The 18,757-nt window shown below is 57.8% G+C and overlaps 1 protein-coding gene across 1 annotated transcript; it reads left to right on the top strand.

The window, feature by feature from the left end:
• Nucleotides 1-206: 206 nt before the first annotated feature.
• Nucleotides 207-3,183, top strand: WHY1 (Single-stranded DNA-binding protein WHY1, chloroplastic). Its single transcript, NM_001130117.1, has 6 exons — nucleotides 207-583; nucleotides 659-751; nucleotides 1,106-1,200; nucleotides 1,806-1,879; nucleotides 1,967-2,055; nucleotides 2,590-3,183. Exons 1-6 carry the CDS (start codon nucleotides 248-250, stop codon nucleotides 2,701-2,703), a joined length of 801 nt encoding a protein of 266 aa, NP_001123589.1. The 5' UTR covers nucleotides 207-247; the 3' UTR covers nucleotides 2,704-3,183.
• The last annotated feature ends 15,574 nt before the right edge of the window (nucleotides 3,184-18,757 follow it).

The raw sequence follows: 18,757 nt of genomic DNA, 5'->3' as shown, positions 1-18,757 counted from the left end.
AGTGGGTGTGGATCCATGTTCTCACGGGCTCGAGGAGCTTTGGTCACCGTGAAGTGGCCCATGCCAGCTGTTTAGGCCCAAAGCCTGTAGCTTAACGGCCCGGGAGTTCGCCGCGAGCGCGAGCCCGACGGCCCCGACAACAAACAACAGAGCAGGACAGGATAGACCCCTTGCCCTTGGCACCGCCCACCCGTCTGACTGTCTGAGCCGCCTGTCTCCTCCTCGTTCTCTCAGCCCGTTCGGCGCAATGCCACCGCCGGCGCCGCTCTTCCTCTCGCTCGCCTCCACGCCACCGCCTGCGCTTATGCCCGTACACCACCCCAGGGCCCCGCAATCCCTAACCCTAGTCCCTCCGGTTGCCTCCTCCAGAAAGGCCGCCGCCGTTCCCGCGTGCCCCGTCGCCTCCCCGCGTCACTCCGACTACTTCGATCCGCGGGCTCCGCCGCCGCCGCGCGGGGACGGAGGGTACGGGCGCCCTCCCAACGGCGCGCAGGACGGGAGGGTCTTCACGAGCTACAGCATCTACAAGGGCAAGGCCGCGCTGTCATTCGATCCTAGGCCGCCGCTCTTCGTGCCGCTCGATGTAGGTAGAGGATGGGGTCCCGGTGTTTCCGCCGTTTCCTACGCGTATTGATGCTGCGTGTGCGAATCCTTGTAGTCTGGGGCGTACAAGGTGGCCAAGGAGGGCTTCGTGCTGCTGCAGTTCGCGCCCGCCGTGGCCACACGACAGTACGACTGGACGCGCAAGCAGGTATGTTTTTTTATACCCAACGCACCAATTTGAGCCATTTCGGGTATGGGGACAGAAGAGCCGACATTTGTAGCTTAGCTAGAAATTCAGGTTGCTTTTCTTGTGTTGAAAATAAATGTTATAGCAATTTAGATGCTCAATTGTCGACTGGTTGAGTTGTTGCTTCTTTCTAAGCTGAACCAGCAACTATGGAAGCAATGTCATTCGGTCCCTCTGTTATCTTTCCTGCTTCCTATAGCTTACTTGCTGTATGTTTTTGTAAATTTTGTATATAAACCTATTGATTCTTTGTATCCATCTATCTAACGTGGTTACATGAACTTTTTTGATGTAATTCAATGCTATGCTATGCAGGTGTTCTCGTTATCTGTGTGGGAGATAGGAACCCTGCTTACTCTTGGTCCAACAGATTCATGCGAGTTCTTTCATGACCCTTTCAAGGGGCGGAGGTTGGTATCATTTAATGTACCTGATTACCTGAGTTCTAGTGAGTCTCCCCCTTGTTGTTTAGTTCTCAGGTTTCCAGAAAAGATGCTACAAATGCAGATCATCATGTTATGCATCTTGTTATTCTCCTAGGCTGTTGAAGCATAATTTTTTTTGTTGTCTGTCCAGTGGTGTAGGAATGCAGTGAATCGTCATCAAACTTCTTTCATACTGCTTGTGCCAATCTGGTTTAAGGACCTGTCATTGTTGCTTATCAACTTTATTTGCTTGGTGATTGAGGAATGTATTCTTGCCTCTCCTTTTGTTGCAGTTAGCAAAAGAGGGGATTTGTTTCAACTGTGTTTTTTATTTCAAAACAAAATCTTGCCAGCTAATGCAATCTTGATTTCATCCAACATCTCTAATCAAGATTTCTCGATGAGGGTTCCATCACCCTTCAGTCACATTATCATAGCATCATATATCTAGACTTTAAGCATTTTTTACATCCTTGTGTTCATCGTGTTTTATATTTTCTTCCATGATTTATTGTTTCATGTGCATCCAGCCTTGGCACTGTGCATCAAGAAAATATTTACCACATTATTTCATCTTTTGATATAAACAGCGAAGAAGGTAAAGTGCGTAAGGTTCTAAAAATTGAGCCAACACCAGATGGCAATGGTCGCTTTTTCAACCTCAGTATGTAGTTGCCAACTCATTCTTACATATTTTGGTTTCATCAATTTATGCTCGCAGATTGATCTGATAAGCATGTATGGCTGCTAGGTGTCCAGAATCGGCTTATCAACGTTGATGAGAGCATTTACATCCCTATAACCAAGGGAGAGTTTGCTGTCATTGTATCAACTTTCAATGTAAGTAGCATGCCCCGTACTCCTGTTTTTATCACCAATCCTTCCTTGTACAGGTGCTTCTTTGCAACTAGCCTTTTTTTTCATTGTTATTGTTTGAACATTACTTTGCGCTTGACTCTGGGTTCTACACTTGTGCTCCCATTGTTCTGCAAATATTAACATGTTACATGATTTATACCATCAATCTATATTTTCAAAATTTATGTAGTATGTAATTGTTGATTTGGTTATGTATGTTTGCCGTGTATTCAATCTTCATGATTTTACCTCTCATTACTCAGTTAGTCCTGCCACCTTCTTTTGGTTAACAGTATCATCCCAATCTTGTGTCAGTGTTGAATTTCTGAAGTGTGTGAGTTGCTGCTAAGTGCTAACACAAATAAGCAATGAAGCTAGCTTTCATCATAGCCAAGAGTTAACAAACAGTTGGGCAAACAGTGCCCGTTTATTTGTGTTTTATAGGCAAAACAACATGTTGACATTGACATCATTTGAGAAAAAAAAACAATGTCTGATCGTGTATCACTTGTGCAGTACATCATACCGCACCTCATGGGCTGGAGCACATTTGTAAGTTCAATCAAACCCGAGGAGTCACGGCCATACAGCAGGCCGCAGTCCACGTCTGAGTACGAATGGCGAAGGTGATGTGTTGATGAACTACAGCAAAATGGCTGAGACCCACACTGAAGGGATGAGATTATTGGTATTGTTTGGCTGGGTAATCTCAGATGTGGTTAGTTGATGGATGCCTTTTTGGGGTACTCCTTTTGTTTCCTTTCTAGTTCAGCAGGCAGGTAGCACTACTTGTATCCAGAGTTTCACGGGGCGGTTGGGGAGGGGGCATATTTTGGGCAGCAAACCTCAGTTCTGACATGGAATGACGCAGTCACGCAGCAGGGGCGGTTGTGAATCTGCTCCGTAAGGCCGTGACTCCAGTGATAGCGGGACGCAGCTGACAGATGTTTGGGTTGCTGGGGAAGGGTTGGCCTGAAATTGTTGCTTGCATACACGAGATTATTGTGTACATGTAGTCTGCGACTCTGCGTTACCCCCTTGATGAATGTCCGCCCTGTGGAACTGTGGTGTTTTTGCTGATGATTTTGCTGAATTCAAAAGCTTAAACCATTAGAATTAGAAAGAGAGATACTCACTCACGTGCAACCCCTAGTACTTGAACTCAAGACGACATTGATACCGTATTACAAGGTTTCATGCAGAGACCAGGTGAACTAAAAAGCTGAAGCCGTTGGCATCGACTACTTCACAATACTTCCTCTCATGTTCGTGCCTGGTTACAGCCGTTGAAATTGACATATACTTCCCAACACTTCCTCATGTTTGCGCCTTGTACGTGGTTACACGTGACTTGGAGTGTTTTGAAGTATACGTGGACTGCACATGTCCTCTGCTTAAATACTCATAAGATGAGGCCTCGAAAGGGCCCTTATGTCTAGATGCGATCATGAGATGGGAGTAAACCCTTACGGCTTAGGGCTAGTTTGGGTAAAGGGATTGGAGTGGATTGAGCTGTATTATGAGAGTTTTTGATCTATTGTGGATTTATACACTCTCCAATCCCTCCAAACCACTTCAATACTAGAGTACCCAAACTAAGTCTTAGGGACCCTCGTGCCTTAATACGTTCATGAGAGTAAGGCGCTGTTTGTTTCAGATTATAATCTCTCAAGATTATATAATCCAGCGCAAATAATCCAGTTGGTAAACAAACACCTAGATTATGGGTTCATATTATATAATCTAAAGCCCAGATTATGATAATCTCATAATCTTCTCAAGATTAGCTTATTTGAGATTATTTTGGCAAAAGATCCACTACCCATGGGTATGTAATATAGAAATTACAATATATAACAACCTTCTTTTCTCACCTCAAATAAACAAACAAGGGTATTGTTGTCTTTGTGAATAATCTACATTTGTATAACCTAAACTACCAAACAACTACATATAGATTAAAATCTAGATTATATAATCTATAAGTTGAAACAAACAGGCCTAAGTCCCTAGGGCCTCTCATGCCACCTCCCATGCCCTTGGAGTTATATAGGTGAATCGAGGTAGTTTGAGTACTGAAGCACTTAGCGACACTTTGGCTCTAGGGGCTCTCAGTTGCTACCGAGGTCCTTGAGCTCCCCAACCTTGCCTCGTGAAGGGGCCATGCCTCAATTCTTTTGGGCCCTGAAGCGTCGTAGTGACAAGAAACTCAACGCGTCTAAGTGTAAACTAATCACATGATAAAGAGATGTGTCTGGGCCCACTAGGGGCAGTACGACCCCTAGAATGAACCCCAAATCTAGAGGCCTGAGAACATGTCCATACCATTTGATTAGTGGTAAGTCTTAGGTATAACATATTAAATGCCTAACATATGTATCATTGCCATGACTATATTGTACACACATTGATCATGTAGCCACACATGCGCACGTGAAGTGTACCATAAAGTATTATTAAGTACAAAAGGCTACACTTGATACAAACTACATCATACCAGCCTACTAGGCAACACAGACTGTGACGTCCGATAAAACGACATATCATACATTCCCCTATGGTAGGTATGGCAATTGTTCGGGAAATAAAATCTTTGACAATGTGCCATGATTAGGGGCATGGACTCCGGTACGACTACATGACCAAGAAAAGATCAGGGTAGTTGGGACTTAGGCGATGGAATTTGAGGTTCATGTAACCTCTTTTCTCCCTTGCACTATAAGGGGGGGGGGGGGGGTAACAACATTTTAAGGGTTTTACACCACACTAGATTTGGTTCAACCCGAGGTTGATCCTAGGTTTGATATACCAAAGCTAACTATTACACAGTTGTCGGCGTTTCGAGACCGGGGGGTCCTTGGGCCGACGAGTGAGTGTCGTCGCGTGCCCCAGCCCAGATGGGTCGAGCGCGAGGGCGAGCGCGAAGGGGGGAGAGTGAGGCGGCCGGAGACCGGCGTGAGAGAGGTGGGAATCCCGCGGCCTTCGTGTTCGTCCCGCGCCCAGGTCGGGTGCGCTTGCAGTAGGGGGTTACAAGCGTCCACGCGGGAGAGGGAAGCGAGCGGCTCCAAGCGAGCGCCTGTCTCGTCCTCGTCCCCGCGCGGCCAACCCTCTCTAAGAGGGCCCTGGTCCTTCCTTTTATAGGCGTAAGGAGAGGATCCAGGTGTACAATGGGGGGTGTAGCAGAGTGCTACGTGTCTAGCGGAGGAGAGCTAGCGCCCTAAGTACATGCCGTTGTGGCAGCCGGAGAGATTTTGGCACCCAGCTGGCGTGATGTCGTGGCCGTCGGAGGAGCGATGGAGCCTGGCGGAGGGACAGCTGTCGGAGCGGTTGGGTCCTTGCTGACGTCCTCTTGCTTCCGTAAGGGGGGTGAGAGCCACCGTCGTCACAAAGTACGCGGGGCGCCATCATTGCCTATCTGGCGGAGCTAGCCAGATGGGATGCCGGTCTTGTTTCCTGTGGCCCGAGTCAGTTCGGGGTAGGGTGATGATGGCGCCTCCTATCGACGTGGCTGGCCTGCGCCCTAGGTTGGGTGATGTGGAGGCACCTCCGAAGCCGAGGTCGAGTCTGTCTTCCGTGGCCGAGGCCGAGTCCGAGCCCCTGGGTCGGGCGAGGCGGAGGTCGTTGGCTGAGGCCAGGGCGGAGTCCGAGCCCTGGGGTCGGGCGAAGCGGAGTTCGTCGTCTTCCGAGACTTAGCCGGAGTCCGAGCCCTAGGTCGGGCGGAGCGGAGTTCGCCGTCTTCCGGGACTTAGCCCGAGTCCGAGCCCTGGGTCGGGCGGAGCGGAGTTCACCGTCTTCCGGGACTTAGCCCGAGTCCGAGCCCAGGGTCGGGCGGAGCAGAGTTCGCCGTCTTCCGGGACTTAGCCCGAGTCCGAGCCCTGGGTCGGGCGAAGCGGAGCTTCCTATGGTGCCTTCAGCAGGGCCTGACTGCCTGTCAGCCTCACTCTGTCAAGTGGCACCGCAGTCGGAGTGGCGCAGGCGGCGCTGTCCTTCTGTCAGGCCGGTCAGTGGAGCGGCGAAGTGACGACGGTCACTTCGGCTCTGCCGGGGGGCGCGCGTCAGGATAAAGGTGTCAGGCCACCTTTGCATTAAATGCTCCTGCGATTTGGTCGGTCGGTGCGGCGATTTAGTCAGGGTTGCTTCTTAGCGAAGACAGGGCCTCGGGCGAGCCAGAAATATGTTCGCCGTTGGAGGAGGGCCTCGGGCGAGACGGAAATCCTCCGGGGTCGGCTGCCCTTGTCCGAGGCTAGGCTCGGGCGAGGCGTGATCGAGTCGCTCGAATGGACTGATCCCTGACTTAATCGCACCCATCAGGCCTTAGCAGCTTTATGCTGATGGGGGTACCCCTAATTATGTTCCCCGACAGTAGCCCCCGAGCCTCGAAGGGAGTGTTAGCACTCGCTTGGAGGCTTTCGTCGCACTTTTTTGCAAGGGGACCAGCCTTTCTCGGTTGCATTTTGTTCCGGTGGGTGCGCGCGAGCGCACCCGCCGGGTGTAGCCCCCGAGGCCTCGGAGGAGTGGTTTCACTCCTTCGAGGTCTTAATGCCTTGCGTAATGCTTCGGTTGGTCTGGTTTTTCCCTCATGCGAACTGGCCGTAGCCCGGGTGTACGGCCGGGTCCCAGGTTCTCGGGCTAGTATGTTGACGCTGTCAACGGTTCGGCCGGAGCCGGGTTTGCGAGAGCAGCCCCCGAGCCTCTGCACAGGGCGAGAGGGCGATCAGGGACAGACTCGGCTTTTTTACATACGCCCCTGCGTCGCCTTTCCGCAAGGAGGAGGGGGGAAAGCGCCATGTTGCCCTCGATGGGCGCCGAACATGGTGTCTCCGGTGAGCTGCAAGCGGGTAATCCGAGTGGACGTCCGTGCCCCGTTCGTTAGGGATCAGCTAGGGGCCCAGAGGCACGCCCAAAAGTACCTGCGGGTGATCTGCCGGACCCGGTCCCCTGGCGACGGGGTCCGAGGGCTCGATGCCTCCCTCTGATGGGATTCCGTTACAAGATCGTTCCCGCTGGTCTCGGAAATGTCCTAGGGTACCTCAGGAGCGCAGCCCGAGCCTTGGTTATGTATCGAACGTACCCATGGTCATCCCTCGCTCGGTGTCTGAGGCAGCTGTGAACCCTTCGGGGGCCAGCCTTCGAACCCCTGATCAGTAATGGGCGCGGAGCCCGAGTAGCCTGAGGCGGCCGTGGAACCCTTCCGAGGGGCCGACCTTCGAACCTCTGACCAGTAGTGGGTGTAGGGCCCACGCGATCTGAGGCGGCTGTCGAACCCTTCCGGGGGGCCAGCCTTCGAACCTCTGATCAGTAGGGAGGCTCGGAGCCTGGTTCCTTCATGGGGAAGGATCCTTTTCGGGGTATCCCCCTTTCCCGGTCCCTGTTGCAAGAGAGAGAAAAAGGAAAAAAGGAAAAGGATACGAAATCGAACGACGCGGCGTACCTTTACTGACGCGGTCATTATGGCGAAGGTGAAGCGTCGCCCGCTTCTCCTACCAGAGGCGCCGCCTGTCCCACAGCGGAGTTAATGCGACGGGGCGAGTGGTTGGCGGGGCGACCGTTGCGTGTGCGCGAGCCGTTCGAGGAACGGATCACGGGCGCGTTGTCTTCACGCCGTGAGAGGGGGTTCTCTCGCTGCCCCCGGATGGGACGCGAGCTTGGCTGACGACGTGACCGCTGCTCCCGCCCGCCTGCCACCATCATTACTGCCGGCCCATTTTTGGCCGCACTGACCGCCGCGCCAGGCTGGCGCTGCTGGGTCGTGCGCTGGGTCGCCTCGAGTCGCGGTATTGGTTCCGCAATCGAGGAGGCACGGTGGTGGCGCAAGTGGCGGTGCAGTTGCATGCACGATGCATTCGGCGCGCCGGTTGCATGACGCGTGGGCCTGGGCGTCCAGGCTGGGCGTGTTGGGGAGTCGGAGAAGGGCGTCCACTTGGCGCGGTTGCATGCCGCCTGCATGGCTGCCCGCCCCTTTCGCCCGCTGGTCTGGGCAAAAGTGGAGGGTCACTTGTAACCGCTGGGCGGTCGTGCGCATCGCGCGCGGCGGTTTGGCTTCTTCTGCTCTGAGCCGGTTTGCATGACGTGTGGGACCCAGCCCCCGCGCCGCAGGGGAGGACCTTGGAGTGTGTTGGAGAAGACTCAGCCCGCGACGGTTGGGGGCGCAAGTAGGGAGAGTCGCCTTTAAAAGGAGGGTGACCCCCTTCGGAAGGCGACCATGTCTTCGCGCTCCCTTATGCATCGTGTCTTTCCACCTTCCAAGCCCCCGGATGGGGGATACCCGCCGTCTTTCCGCCTCATCGTCGGAGGAACGCAACTCCGTGGGAGTTGGTACCTTTCAGCCATCGTTCGGCTTCAAGGATTTTCATCACACAGCCCGGTTGCACCCCTCCGCTGGTGGTCACCCAAGACGGCGACCTCCAGCTCCTGGATGGGGAGAGGCAAGCCGGGCTGTGATCTCGATCCCGCCCTCAGCGTCGAGGGTGTTCGTCGTCCTCGCTGGGGCGGGGCGCGAGGCGAGCCGGGGCTCTACCTCCTGCGTGGGTCGGCGGGCCACCTCTTCTTCCAGCTTCTGGTGGTGGCAATCGCCCTCCAGCTCTGCGGCGGAGACGTCTTCCAGCCATGCCGGGGAAGGCGAACTGTTGCTGCCCAGCTAGGATGCAACATTCCGCCCTCTTCCTTGCATTCGCGGCGAGGACGGCAGCGAGGATCTGCCGGTGCGCTTGGGAGCGGCCCGCTCTTTGGCTTTAATAGTTGGTTCGCGTCCCTTGAGCGGGAACGTGAACGAGAGCCCTCCGGCGGCCGCGTCCACCCGGGACCATGGCTGCTGCTGCAGAGGTCACTGGCGGGTCTCCCGATGTTCGTCGCCCCGCAGGCTCGAGGTTGCTCATACCCGCAGGGACGGAACCAGAGTTCCGTTTGTAATGGCACTTTGTATGCCAGTGTTTTTGTTCATTGTGGCTGTCGAGGCCTGAACATGTATGTAATTTTGGCACTGAGCCGTGTTTTTTCCTCATTTTCGAGCACTGAGACTCGCCTGTTGGCTGTCTGAACCGCTTCACCAAGCGTGAGTCGCCCCGTGTCAAGGTGAGGAGTGAGGTATCCGTATCCCGGAGGCGTAGGAGTCCCTCGGCTCGGTCGGCCTTATTGTCCGAGGCTCCTCTAGCTTAGTTAAAGGGACCCCTCGGCCGCCCTTGGATGAGCCGAGGCCAGGGGTAGCGACATCAGCATGAACAGGGGCAGAGTTGGCTCGAAAATGAAACCTGGTTGGCTGGAGCCTAGCCGGGTCGTCCGTTAGCGGGACCGACGCCGGAGTTGACCAGCCGAAGCCTCGGGTCGGGCTAGCGCCCTCTGAGGATGGCTGGCCGAGGCCCCGGGGTGACCGGCCGAGCCGCCCGCTCGGGCCGGGTTCCCGGAGGAGACCCTGGCAGCGATGGCCCGGGCGTGGTGATGACGTCGTCCTTCGGAGTGGAGATCTTCGGACCGCGTCGCCGTCCGAGGCTAGGTCGGACCTCGCCGATGGTGTCGTCGATGCCGAGGGTGCTGCTGCCCCCTTCCAGCGTCAAGACCCGAGCCTGCAGGATCAGATTGTCTTGTAGCGTGTGTCTCCAGCGGCCGCTGAGGCCAGAACACACACCCTCGCTGTGTTGTAAAGCTGCGTCTCTTTTCCTCCTGTTTCGAGTATCTGGACTTTTTTGTCGGTAACAGGGATGTTTGTGCGAGCGAGAGTTGCTTCTCGCGGAAGGTGATGAGTGAGGTATCCGTATCCCGGAGGCGTAGGAGTCCCTCGGCTCGGTTGGCCTTGCCGCTTACGCGCACTTTTACCCGTCCATGAGGCTCTGTCACCGACTCAGTCGAGAAGGCTCGAAGGATCGCTTCGGCAGAAGAACTTCCGAACGTGAAGACTTGTTCGGTCCGCGGAATCACTTATCCGAACGTGAGTTACTTATCGCAGAAGGTGATGAGTGAGGTATCCGTATCCCGGAGGCGTAGGAGTCCCTCGGCTCGGTCAGCCTTGGCTGCTTACGTGTACTCCGTCGGTTTTAGGATCCACTTTTCGAAGTAGTCAAAAAGCACGAAAGACATTCTGGCAGAAGAGATCTTTTTTCGAGGAAAATTTCAACGCAGAGGGGGTTCCCCCCTTTTAGCCCCCGAGGGAGGGTCGGGCTTTGCCGAGGCGAGGCCGACCCTTCCTTGATGACTAAACTTTGCGTGGGTGCGAGGTATATGAACAACTTGAAAACATCTTAAGGGTAGAAGCGACATAGCTGTTGGATGTTCCAAGCGTTGCCGTAGATCTCGCCTTGACTGTTGGCCAGCTTGTACGTTCCTGGCTTCAGAACCTTGGCGATGACGAACGGTCCCTCCCAGGGGGGCGTGAGCTTGTGCCTCCCTCGGGCATCTTGTCGCAGCCGAAGCACCAGGTCGCCCACCTGGAGGTCTCGGGACCGAACCCCTCGGGCGTGGTAGCGTCGCAGGGACTGTTGGTACCGCGCCGAGTGTAGTAAGGCCTTGTCCCGAGCCTCTTCCAGCTGGTCCAGCGAGTCTTCTCGGCTAGCTTGGTTGCTTTGATCGTTGTAGGCCCTCGTCCTCGGGGAGCCGTATTCCAGGTCTGTGGGCAAGACGGCCTCGGCCCCGTAGACTAGAAAGAACGGCGTGAAGCCCGTGGCTCGGCTCGGCGTTGTCCTCAGGCTCCAGACCACCGAGGGGAGTTCCTTCATCCATCGCTTGCCGAACTTGTTGAGGTCGTTGTAGATCCGAGGCTTGAGCCCTTGTAGAATCATGCCGTTGGCACGCTCTACTTGCCCATTTGACATGGGATGAGCCACGGCGGCCAAGTCCACCCGGATGTGGTGATCCTTGCAGAAGTCCAAGAACTTTCTGCCGGTGAACTGGGTGCCGTTGTCGGTGATGATGGAGTTTGGGACCCCGAAGCGATGGATGATGTTGGTGAAGAACGCCACCGCCTGCTCGGACCTGATGCTGTTCAGAGGTCGGACCTCGATCCACTTGGAGAATTTGTCGATGGCGACCAGCAGGTGCGTGTAGCCCCCGGGTGCCTTCTGCAAGGGCCCGACGAGGTCCAGACCCCACACAGCAAAGGGCCAGGTGATGGGTATCGTCTGCAGAGCCTGAGCGGGCAGGTGGGTCTGCTTCGCATAGAATTTACACCCTTCGCAGGTGCAGACAATTCTAGTGGCGTCGGCCACCGCCGTCGGCCAGTAGAAGCCCTGTCGGAAGGCATTCCCGACAAGGGCTCGAGGCGCTGCGTGATGGCCGCAAGCCCCCGAGTGTATCTCCCGCAGGAGTTCCTGACCTTCGGCGACGAAGATGCATCGCTGGAGGATGCCTGAGGGGCTGCGGTAGTAGAGCTCCTTTTCTTCACCCAGCAAGACGAACGACTTGGCGCGCCGCGCCAGCCGCCGAGCCTCGGCTCGGTCGAGGGGTAGCTCTCCTTGGTAGAGATATCGCAGGTACGGGGTCTGCCAGTCTCGATCAGGCATGGCCCCGCTTCGCTCCTCCTCGACGCGCAGTGCCTCACCCTCGGGGGCTGAGGGTACCTCGGGCTGAACCGAGGGCGCCTCGGGCCGAGCTGAGGGTGCCTCGGGCTGTGCCGAGGGTACCTCGGGCTGGTCCGAGGGTACCTCGGACTGGGCCGAGGGCGCCTCAGGCTCGGGCGTGTCGTCGATCTTGACGGAGGGTTGATGCAGATCCTGGGAGAAGACGTCCGGGGGAACCGTTGTTTGCCCCGAGGCTATTTTAGCCAGCTCGTCCGCAGTCTCGTTGTAGCGCCGAGCGATGTGGTTAAGCTCGAGCCCGTAGAACTTGTCTTCCAGGCGCCGAACCTCATCGCAGTAGGCCTCCATCTTCGGGTCGCGACAGTGGGAGTTCTTCATGACTTGGTCGATGACGAGCTGCGAGTCACCGCGGGCGTCGAGGCGCTGGACCCCTAGCTCAATGGCGATCCGCAACCCGTTGACCAGAGCCCCATACTCGGCCACATTGTTGGACGCCGGGAGATGGAGGCGTAGCACATAACGTAGGTGTTTCCCGAGGGGCGAGATGAAGAGTAGGCCTGCGCCGGCTCCCGTCTTCATCAACGACCCGTCGAAAAACATGGTCCAGAGCTCCGGTTGGATCGGAGCCGTCGGTAGCTGGGTGTCGACCCATTCGACTACGAAGTCCGCCAAGACCTGGGACTTGATGGCCTTCCGAGGGGCGAACGAGATTGTCTCGCCCATGATTTCCACCGCCCACTTTGCAATCCTACCCGAGGCCTCTCGGCACTGGATGATCTCCCCTAGGGGGAAGGATGACACCACAGTTACCGGATGAGACTCGAAGTAGTGTCGCAACTTCCGCCGCGTCAGGATCACTGCATACAGCGGCTTCTGAACTTGCGGGTGGCGGACCTTGGTTTCGGACAGTACCTCGCTGACGAAGTAAACTGGTCTCTGAACGGGCAATGCATGCCCCTCTTCTTGCCTCTCGACCACAATCGCGGCGCTAACCACCTGAGTGGTCGCGGCGACGTAGACCAAGAGGGCTTCTCCGGCAGCTGGAGGCACCAAGATAGGCGCCTTTGTGAGGAGCGCCTTCAGGTTCCCGAGAGCTTCCTCGGCCTCAGGGGTCCAAGTGAAGCACTCGGCCTTCCTTAAGAGGCGGTACAGAGGCAGACCTCTTTCGCCGAGGCGTGAGATGAAGCGGCTCAGAGCCGCGAGACATCCCATGACCCTCTGTATGCCTTTCAAGTCCTTGATGGGCCCCATGCTGGTGATGGCTGCGATCTTCTCCGGGTTGGCTTCGATGCCCCGCTCGGAGACGATGAACCCCAAGAGCATGCCTCGGGGCACCCCGAAGACACACTTCTCGGGATTGAGCTTGACGCCTTTCGCCTTGAGACATCGGAATGTCACTTCAAGGTCGGAAAGGAGGTCAAAAGCTTTCCTCGTCTTGACTAAGATGTCATCAACGTAGGCCTCGACCGTGCGGCCAATGTGTTCGCCGAACACATGGTTCATGCACCGCTGGTACGTCGCGCCCGCATTCCTCAAGCCGAACGGCATGGTGACATAGCAGTACATGCCGAAGGGCGTGATGAAAGACGTCGCGAGCTGGTCGGACTCTTTCATCCTGATTTGATGATACCCTGAGTAGGCATCGAGGAAAGACAGGGTTTCGCACCTAGCAGTGGAATCCACGATTTGATCGATGCGAGGCAGAGGGTAGGGAACCTTCGGACATGCTTTGTTGAGACCAGTGTAGTCTACACACATCCGCCATTTGCCCCCTTTCTTTCTCACAAGCACAGAGTTGGTAAGCCATTCGGGATGGAATACCTCTTTGATGAACCCTGCCGCCATTAGCTTGTGGATCTCCTCGCCTATGGCTCTGCGCTTCTCTTCGTCGAATCGGCGCAGAGGCTGCTTGACGGGTCGGGCTCCAGCTCGAATGTCCAGCGAGTGCTCGGCGACATCCCTCGGTATGCCGGGCATGTCTGAGGGACTCCACGCGAAGACGTCGGCGTTCGCACGGAGAAAGTCGACGAGCACTGCTTCCTATTTGGGGTCGAGCCCGGAGCTGATCCGGATCTGCTTGGAGGCGTCGCCGCTGGGGTCGAGGGGGACGGCCTTAACCGTCTCCACTGGCTCGAAGTTGCCGGCATGACGCTTCACGTCTGGTACCTCCTTAGAGAGGCTTTCCAGGTCGGCGATGAGGGCCTCAGACTCGGCGAGGGCCTCGGCGTACACCACGCACTCCACGTCGCATTCGAACGCGTGTTTGTACGTGGGGCCGACGGTGATGACCCCGTTGGGGCCCGACATCTTGAGCTTCAGGTAGGTGGAGTTGGGGACGTCCATGAACTTCACGTAGCATGGCCTTCCCAGTACCGCGTGGTAGGTTCCTCGGAACCCGACCACCTTGAACGTCAGGGTCTCCCTTCGGAAGTTGGAGGGTGTTCCGAAGCAGACGGGAAGGTCGAGTCGTCCGAGGGGCTGGACGCGCTTCCCGGGAATGATCCCATGGAAGGGCGCAGCGCCTGCTTGGACGGAGGACAGATCAACACGCAGGAGCCTGAGGGTCTCGGCGTAGATGATGTTGAGGCTGCTGCCTCCGTCCATAAGGACCTTGGTGAGCCTGACGTCGCCGATGACGGGGTTGACGACGAGCGGGTATTTCCCCGGGCTCGGCACGTGGTCGGGGTGGTCGGCTTGGTCGAAGGTGATGGGCTTGTCGGACCAGTCTAGGTAGACTGGCGCCGCCACCTCCACCGAGCAGACCTCACGGCGCTCTTGCTTGCGGTGCCGAGCTGAGGCATTCGCCGCTTGCCCACCGTAGATCATGAAGCAGTCGCGGACCTCGGGGAACTCTCCTGCTTGGTGATCTTCCTTCTTGTCATCGTCGCGGGCCCTGCCACCCTCCGCGGGTGGTCCGGTCCTGTGGAAGTGGCGCCGAAGCATGACGCACTCCACAAGGGTGTGCTTGATGGGCCCCTGGTGATAAGGGCACGACTCCTTGAGCATCTTGTCGAAGAGGTTGGCACCTCCGGTGGGTTTCCGAGGGTTCTTGTACTCGGCGGCGGCGACAAGGTCCGCGTCGGCGGTGTCGCGTTTCGCTTGCGACTTCTTCTTGCCTTTCTTCTTGGCGCCGCGCTGAGCAGACGCCTCGGGAGCATCTTCCGATGGGCGGCCCTGGGGCTGCTTGTCCTTTCGGAAGATAGCCTCGACCGCCTCCTGGCCGGAGGCGAACTTGGTGGCGATGTCCATCAGCTCGCTCGCCCTGGTGGGGGTCTTGCGACCCAACTTGCTCACCAGGTCGCGGCAGGTGGTGCCGGCGAGGAACGCGCCGATGACATCCGAGTCGGTGATGTTGGGCAGCTCGGTGCGCTGCTTCGAAAATCGCCGGATGTAGTCCCGGAGAGACTCTCCCGACTGCTACCGGCAGCTTCGGAGGTCCCAGGAATTCCCGGGGCGCACGTACGTGCCCTGGAAATTGCCGGTGAAATCTTGGACTAGGTCGTCCCAGTTGGAGATCTGCCCCGGAGGCAGGTGCTCCAACCAGGCGCGAGCGGTGTCGGAGAGGAACAGGGGGAGGTTGCGGATGATGAGGTTGTCGTCGTCCTTTCCACCCAGTTGGCAGGCCAGGCGGTAGTCTGCGAGCCACAGTTCCGGTCTCGTCTCCCCCGAGTACTTTGTGATAGTAGTCGGGGGTCGGAACCGGGTCGGGAACGGTGCCCGTCGGATGGCCCGGCTGAAGGCCTGTGGACCGGGTGGCTCGGGCGAGGGACTCCGATCCTCCCCGCTGTCGTAGCGTCCCCCACGCCTGGGGTGGTAGCCTCGACGCACCCTCTCGTCGAGGTGGGCCCGACGGTCGCGGTGATGGTGTTCGTTGCCGAGGCGGCCCGGGGCCGCAGGCGCGGTGTTGCGCGTGCGCCCGGTGTAGACCGAGGCTTCCCGCATGAATCGGGAAGTCGCGGCATGAGGTTCCGAGGGGTACCCCTGCCTTCGGGAGGCAGAGCTCTCGGCCCGTCGGACCGCAGCGCCTTCCAGGAGATTCTTGAGCTCCCCCTGGATTCGCCGACCCTCGGTGGTTGATGGCTCCGGCATCGCACGGAGAAGCATCGCTGCTGCAGCCAGGTTCTGGTCGACCCCACTAGATGCGGGTGGTGGCCTGACCCTGACGTCGTCGGCGACGCGGTGCTGGAAACCTTGGGGCAGATGACGTATTTCTCTGGCCGGGGGTTGGCCCGCCCATGCCTGCCCGACGTCCCGGCGGATCGGCTCAAGCGCTCCTGCTCCCTCGTCGAGCCTGGCCTGCACCCCGCGGATTTGCTCAAGATGTGGGTCAAGGCCCCCGCCTGAACGGGGACCACAGCTAGCTCCCGTGGGATGTCAACGCGGGGCACCGGCCTAGGAAGATCACCGTCCTTCGGCATGCCGAGATGATTGCCTTCGGAGGGACCCCCTAGATCGACGTGGAAACATTCGCGGCTTGGGCCGCAGTCCTCGTCGTCGAGGCTGCGGCTACCGTCGGAACAGTCGGAGAGGCAGTAGTCACATGCGGTCATGAAGTCCCGCATGGCACTGGGGTTGCCAAGTCCAGAGAAATTCCAACAGATGCTGGGGTCGTTGTCCTCCTCGGACCCAGAAGGCCCGTAGGTCGAGACATCCGTCAACCGGTCCCAAGGAGACCGCATGCGAAACCCCAGAGGGTTTGGACTCGCCTCTACGGGAGCGCCCGCCAAAGCGAGGTCGCTAGGCGGGTTGAGGCTGAATCCAAATGACGTGGGATGGGAATCGGTCGGTACCTCTTAGTCGACGAGCGGCGATAAAGTCACGTCGGGGACTGACTGCACCGTCGTCTCAGGTACGAGGGCGACGTCCAGCAATCTTTTCGCAAGTGTGCTGGCGTCGTCCGCTTGCTCGGGATTGGCGCGTCGCGGGGAGACGGCGCTCGTCTTCGTCTCAAGCGCGAAGTCGATACCCGGTGCGCCCCCTGTTGGGGTGCCGGCGCTGTCGACTTGCTCGACAGCCGACGAGGCGCTGCCTCCTGCTTGGCCTTGGCTGCCCTGCCTTCCCCTCCGTCGGCGGGGAAGAAGGCGGGACGAGGTCGAAGGTTGTTCTTCCACCACGCGGGGAAGACGTCGTCGATTCCGCCGCCGGCGGGCGGGCTGTCGGCCGCCATTGTCGCTGTCGCGCGGCGGTGGAAGGAGTATCATGTCGTAGCTGCCGTCGAAGGACATGAACTCAAGACTCCCGAAACGGAGCACCGTCCCGGGTTGGAGAGGTTGCTGGAGACTGCCCATCTGGAGCTTGACGGGAAGTTGTTCGTCAACACGCAGCAGGCCCCTACCTGGCGCGCCAACTGTCGGCGTTTCGAGACCGGGGGGTCCCTGGGACGACGAGTGAGTGTCGCTGCGTGCCCCAGCCCAGATGGGTCGAGCGCGAGGGCGAGCGCAAAGGGGGGAGAGCGAGGCGGCCGGAGACCGGCGTGAGAGAGGTGGGAATCCCGCGGCCTTCGTGTTCGTCCCGCGCCCAGGTCGGGTGCGCTTGCAGTAGGGGGTTACAAGCGTCCACGCGGGAGAGGGAAGCGAGCGGCTCCAAGCGAGCACCTGTCTCGTCCTCGTCCCCGCGCGGCCAACCCTCTCTAAGAGGGCCCTGGTCCTTCCTTTTATAGGCGTAAGGAGAGGATCCAGGTGTACAATGGGGGGTGTAGCAGAGTGCTACGTGTCTAGCGGAGGAGAGCTAGCGCCCTAAGTACATGCCGTTGTGGCAGCCGGAGAGATTTTGGCACCCAGCTGGCGTGATGTCGTGGCCGTCGGAGGAGCGATGGAGCCTGGCGGAGGGACAGCTGTCGGAGCGGTTGGGTCCTTGCTGACGTCCTCTTGCTTCCGTAAGGGGGGTGAGAGCCGCCGTCGTCACAGAGTACGCGGGGCGCCATCATTGCCTATCTGGCGGAGCTAGCCAGATGGGACGCCGGTCTTGTTTCCTGTGGCCCGAGTCAGTTCGGGATAGGGTGATGATGGCGCCTCCTGTCGACGTGGCTGGCCTGCGCCCTAGGTTGGGTGATGTGGAGGCTCCTCCGAAGCCGAGGTCGAGTCTGTCTTCCGTGGCTGAGGCCGAGTCCGAGCCCCTGGGTCGGGCGAGGCGGAGGTCGTCGGCTGAGGCCAGGGCGGAGTCCGAGCTCTGGGGTCGGGCGAAGCGGAGTTCGTCGTCTTCCGAGACTTAGCCCGAGTCCGAGCCCTAGGTCGGGCGGAGCGGAGTTCGCCGTCTTCCGGGACTTAACCCGAGTCTGAGCCCTGGGTCGGGTGGAGTGGAGTTCGCCGTCTTCCGGGACTTAGCCCGAGTCCGAGCCCTGGGTCGGGCGGAGCGGAGTTCGCCGTCTTCCGGGACTTAGCCCGAGTCCGAGCCCTGGGTCGGGCGAAGCAGAGCTTCCCATGGTGCCTTCGGCAGGGCCTGACTGCCTGTCAGCCTCACTCTGTCAAGTGGCACCGCAGTCGGAGTGGCACAGGCGGCGCTGTCCTTCTGTCAGGCCGGTCAGTGGAGCGGCGAAGTGACGGCGGTCACTTTGGCTCTGCCGGGGGGCGCGCGTCAGGATAAAAGTGTCAGGCCACCTTTGCATTAAATGCTCCTGCGATTTGGTCGGTCGGTGCGGCGATTTAGTCAGGGTTGCTTCTTAGCGAAGGCAGGGCCTCGGGCGAGCCAGAAATATGTTCGCCGTTGGAGGGGGGCCTCGGGCGAGACGGAAATCCTCCGGGGTCGGCTGCCCTTGTCCGAGGCTAGGCTCGGGCGAGGCGTGATCGAGTCGCTCGAATGGACTGATCCCTGACTTAATCGCACCCATCAGGCCTTAGCAGCTTTATGCTGATGGGGGTTACCAGCTGAGAATTAGGAGTCTTGAGGGTACCCCTAATTATTGTCCCCGACAACAGTCATACACTATAGTTCATGTAGTAGGCACTAGGCAAACATAAATATGGTTTAGGATAATTGGACTAGAACTCGCACCATAGATGAGACGAGATGAGGGGGAGTAGGATCTTGATGCTCACTAGTGCTTGAGCTTATAATATTTTCCTCCTTTGTAATCATCAATTGATGAGTAGCAAGAGAATATAGGGTATTATGTACAATGTATCCTAAACCTCTCTAACTGCCAGTGTGAGGGTTCTCACTCGTGCTCAGGTTTAACATGATCA

This window comes from Zea mays, chromosome 6, assembly GCF_902167145.1.
Source record: "Zea mays cultivar B73 chromosome 6, Zm-B73-REFERENCE-NAM-5.0, whole genome shotgun sequence".
Taxonomy (NCBI): Eukaryota; Viridiplantae; Streptophyta; class Magnoliopsida; order Poales; family Poaceae; genus Zea; species Zea mays.
Note: the sequence above shows the minus strand (reverse complement) of the source record. Positions and strands in the feature narration are given on the sequence as shown.

Excerpts from the sequence above, each read along its gene's own strand:
- WHY1 (NM_001130117.1), top strand. The coding sequence starts at position 248 with ATGCCACCGCCGGCGCCGCTCTTCCTCTCGCTCGCCTCCACGCCACCG. Across the intron at positions 584-658 it reads CGCTCTTCGTGCCGCTCGAT|TCTGGGGCGTACAAGGTGGC; the intron begins GTAGGTAGAGGA and ends GAATCCTTGTAG. Across the intron at positions 752-1,105 it reads ACGACTGGACGCGCAAGCAG|GTGTTCTCGTTATCTGTGTG; the intron begins GTATGTTTTTTT and ends TATGCTATGCAG.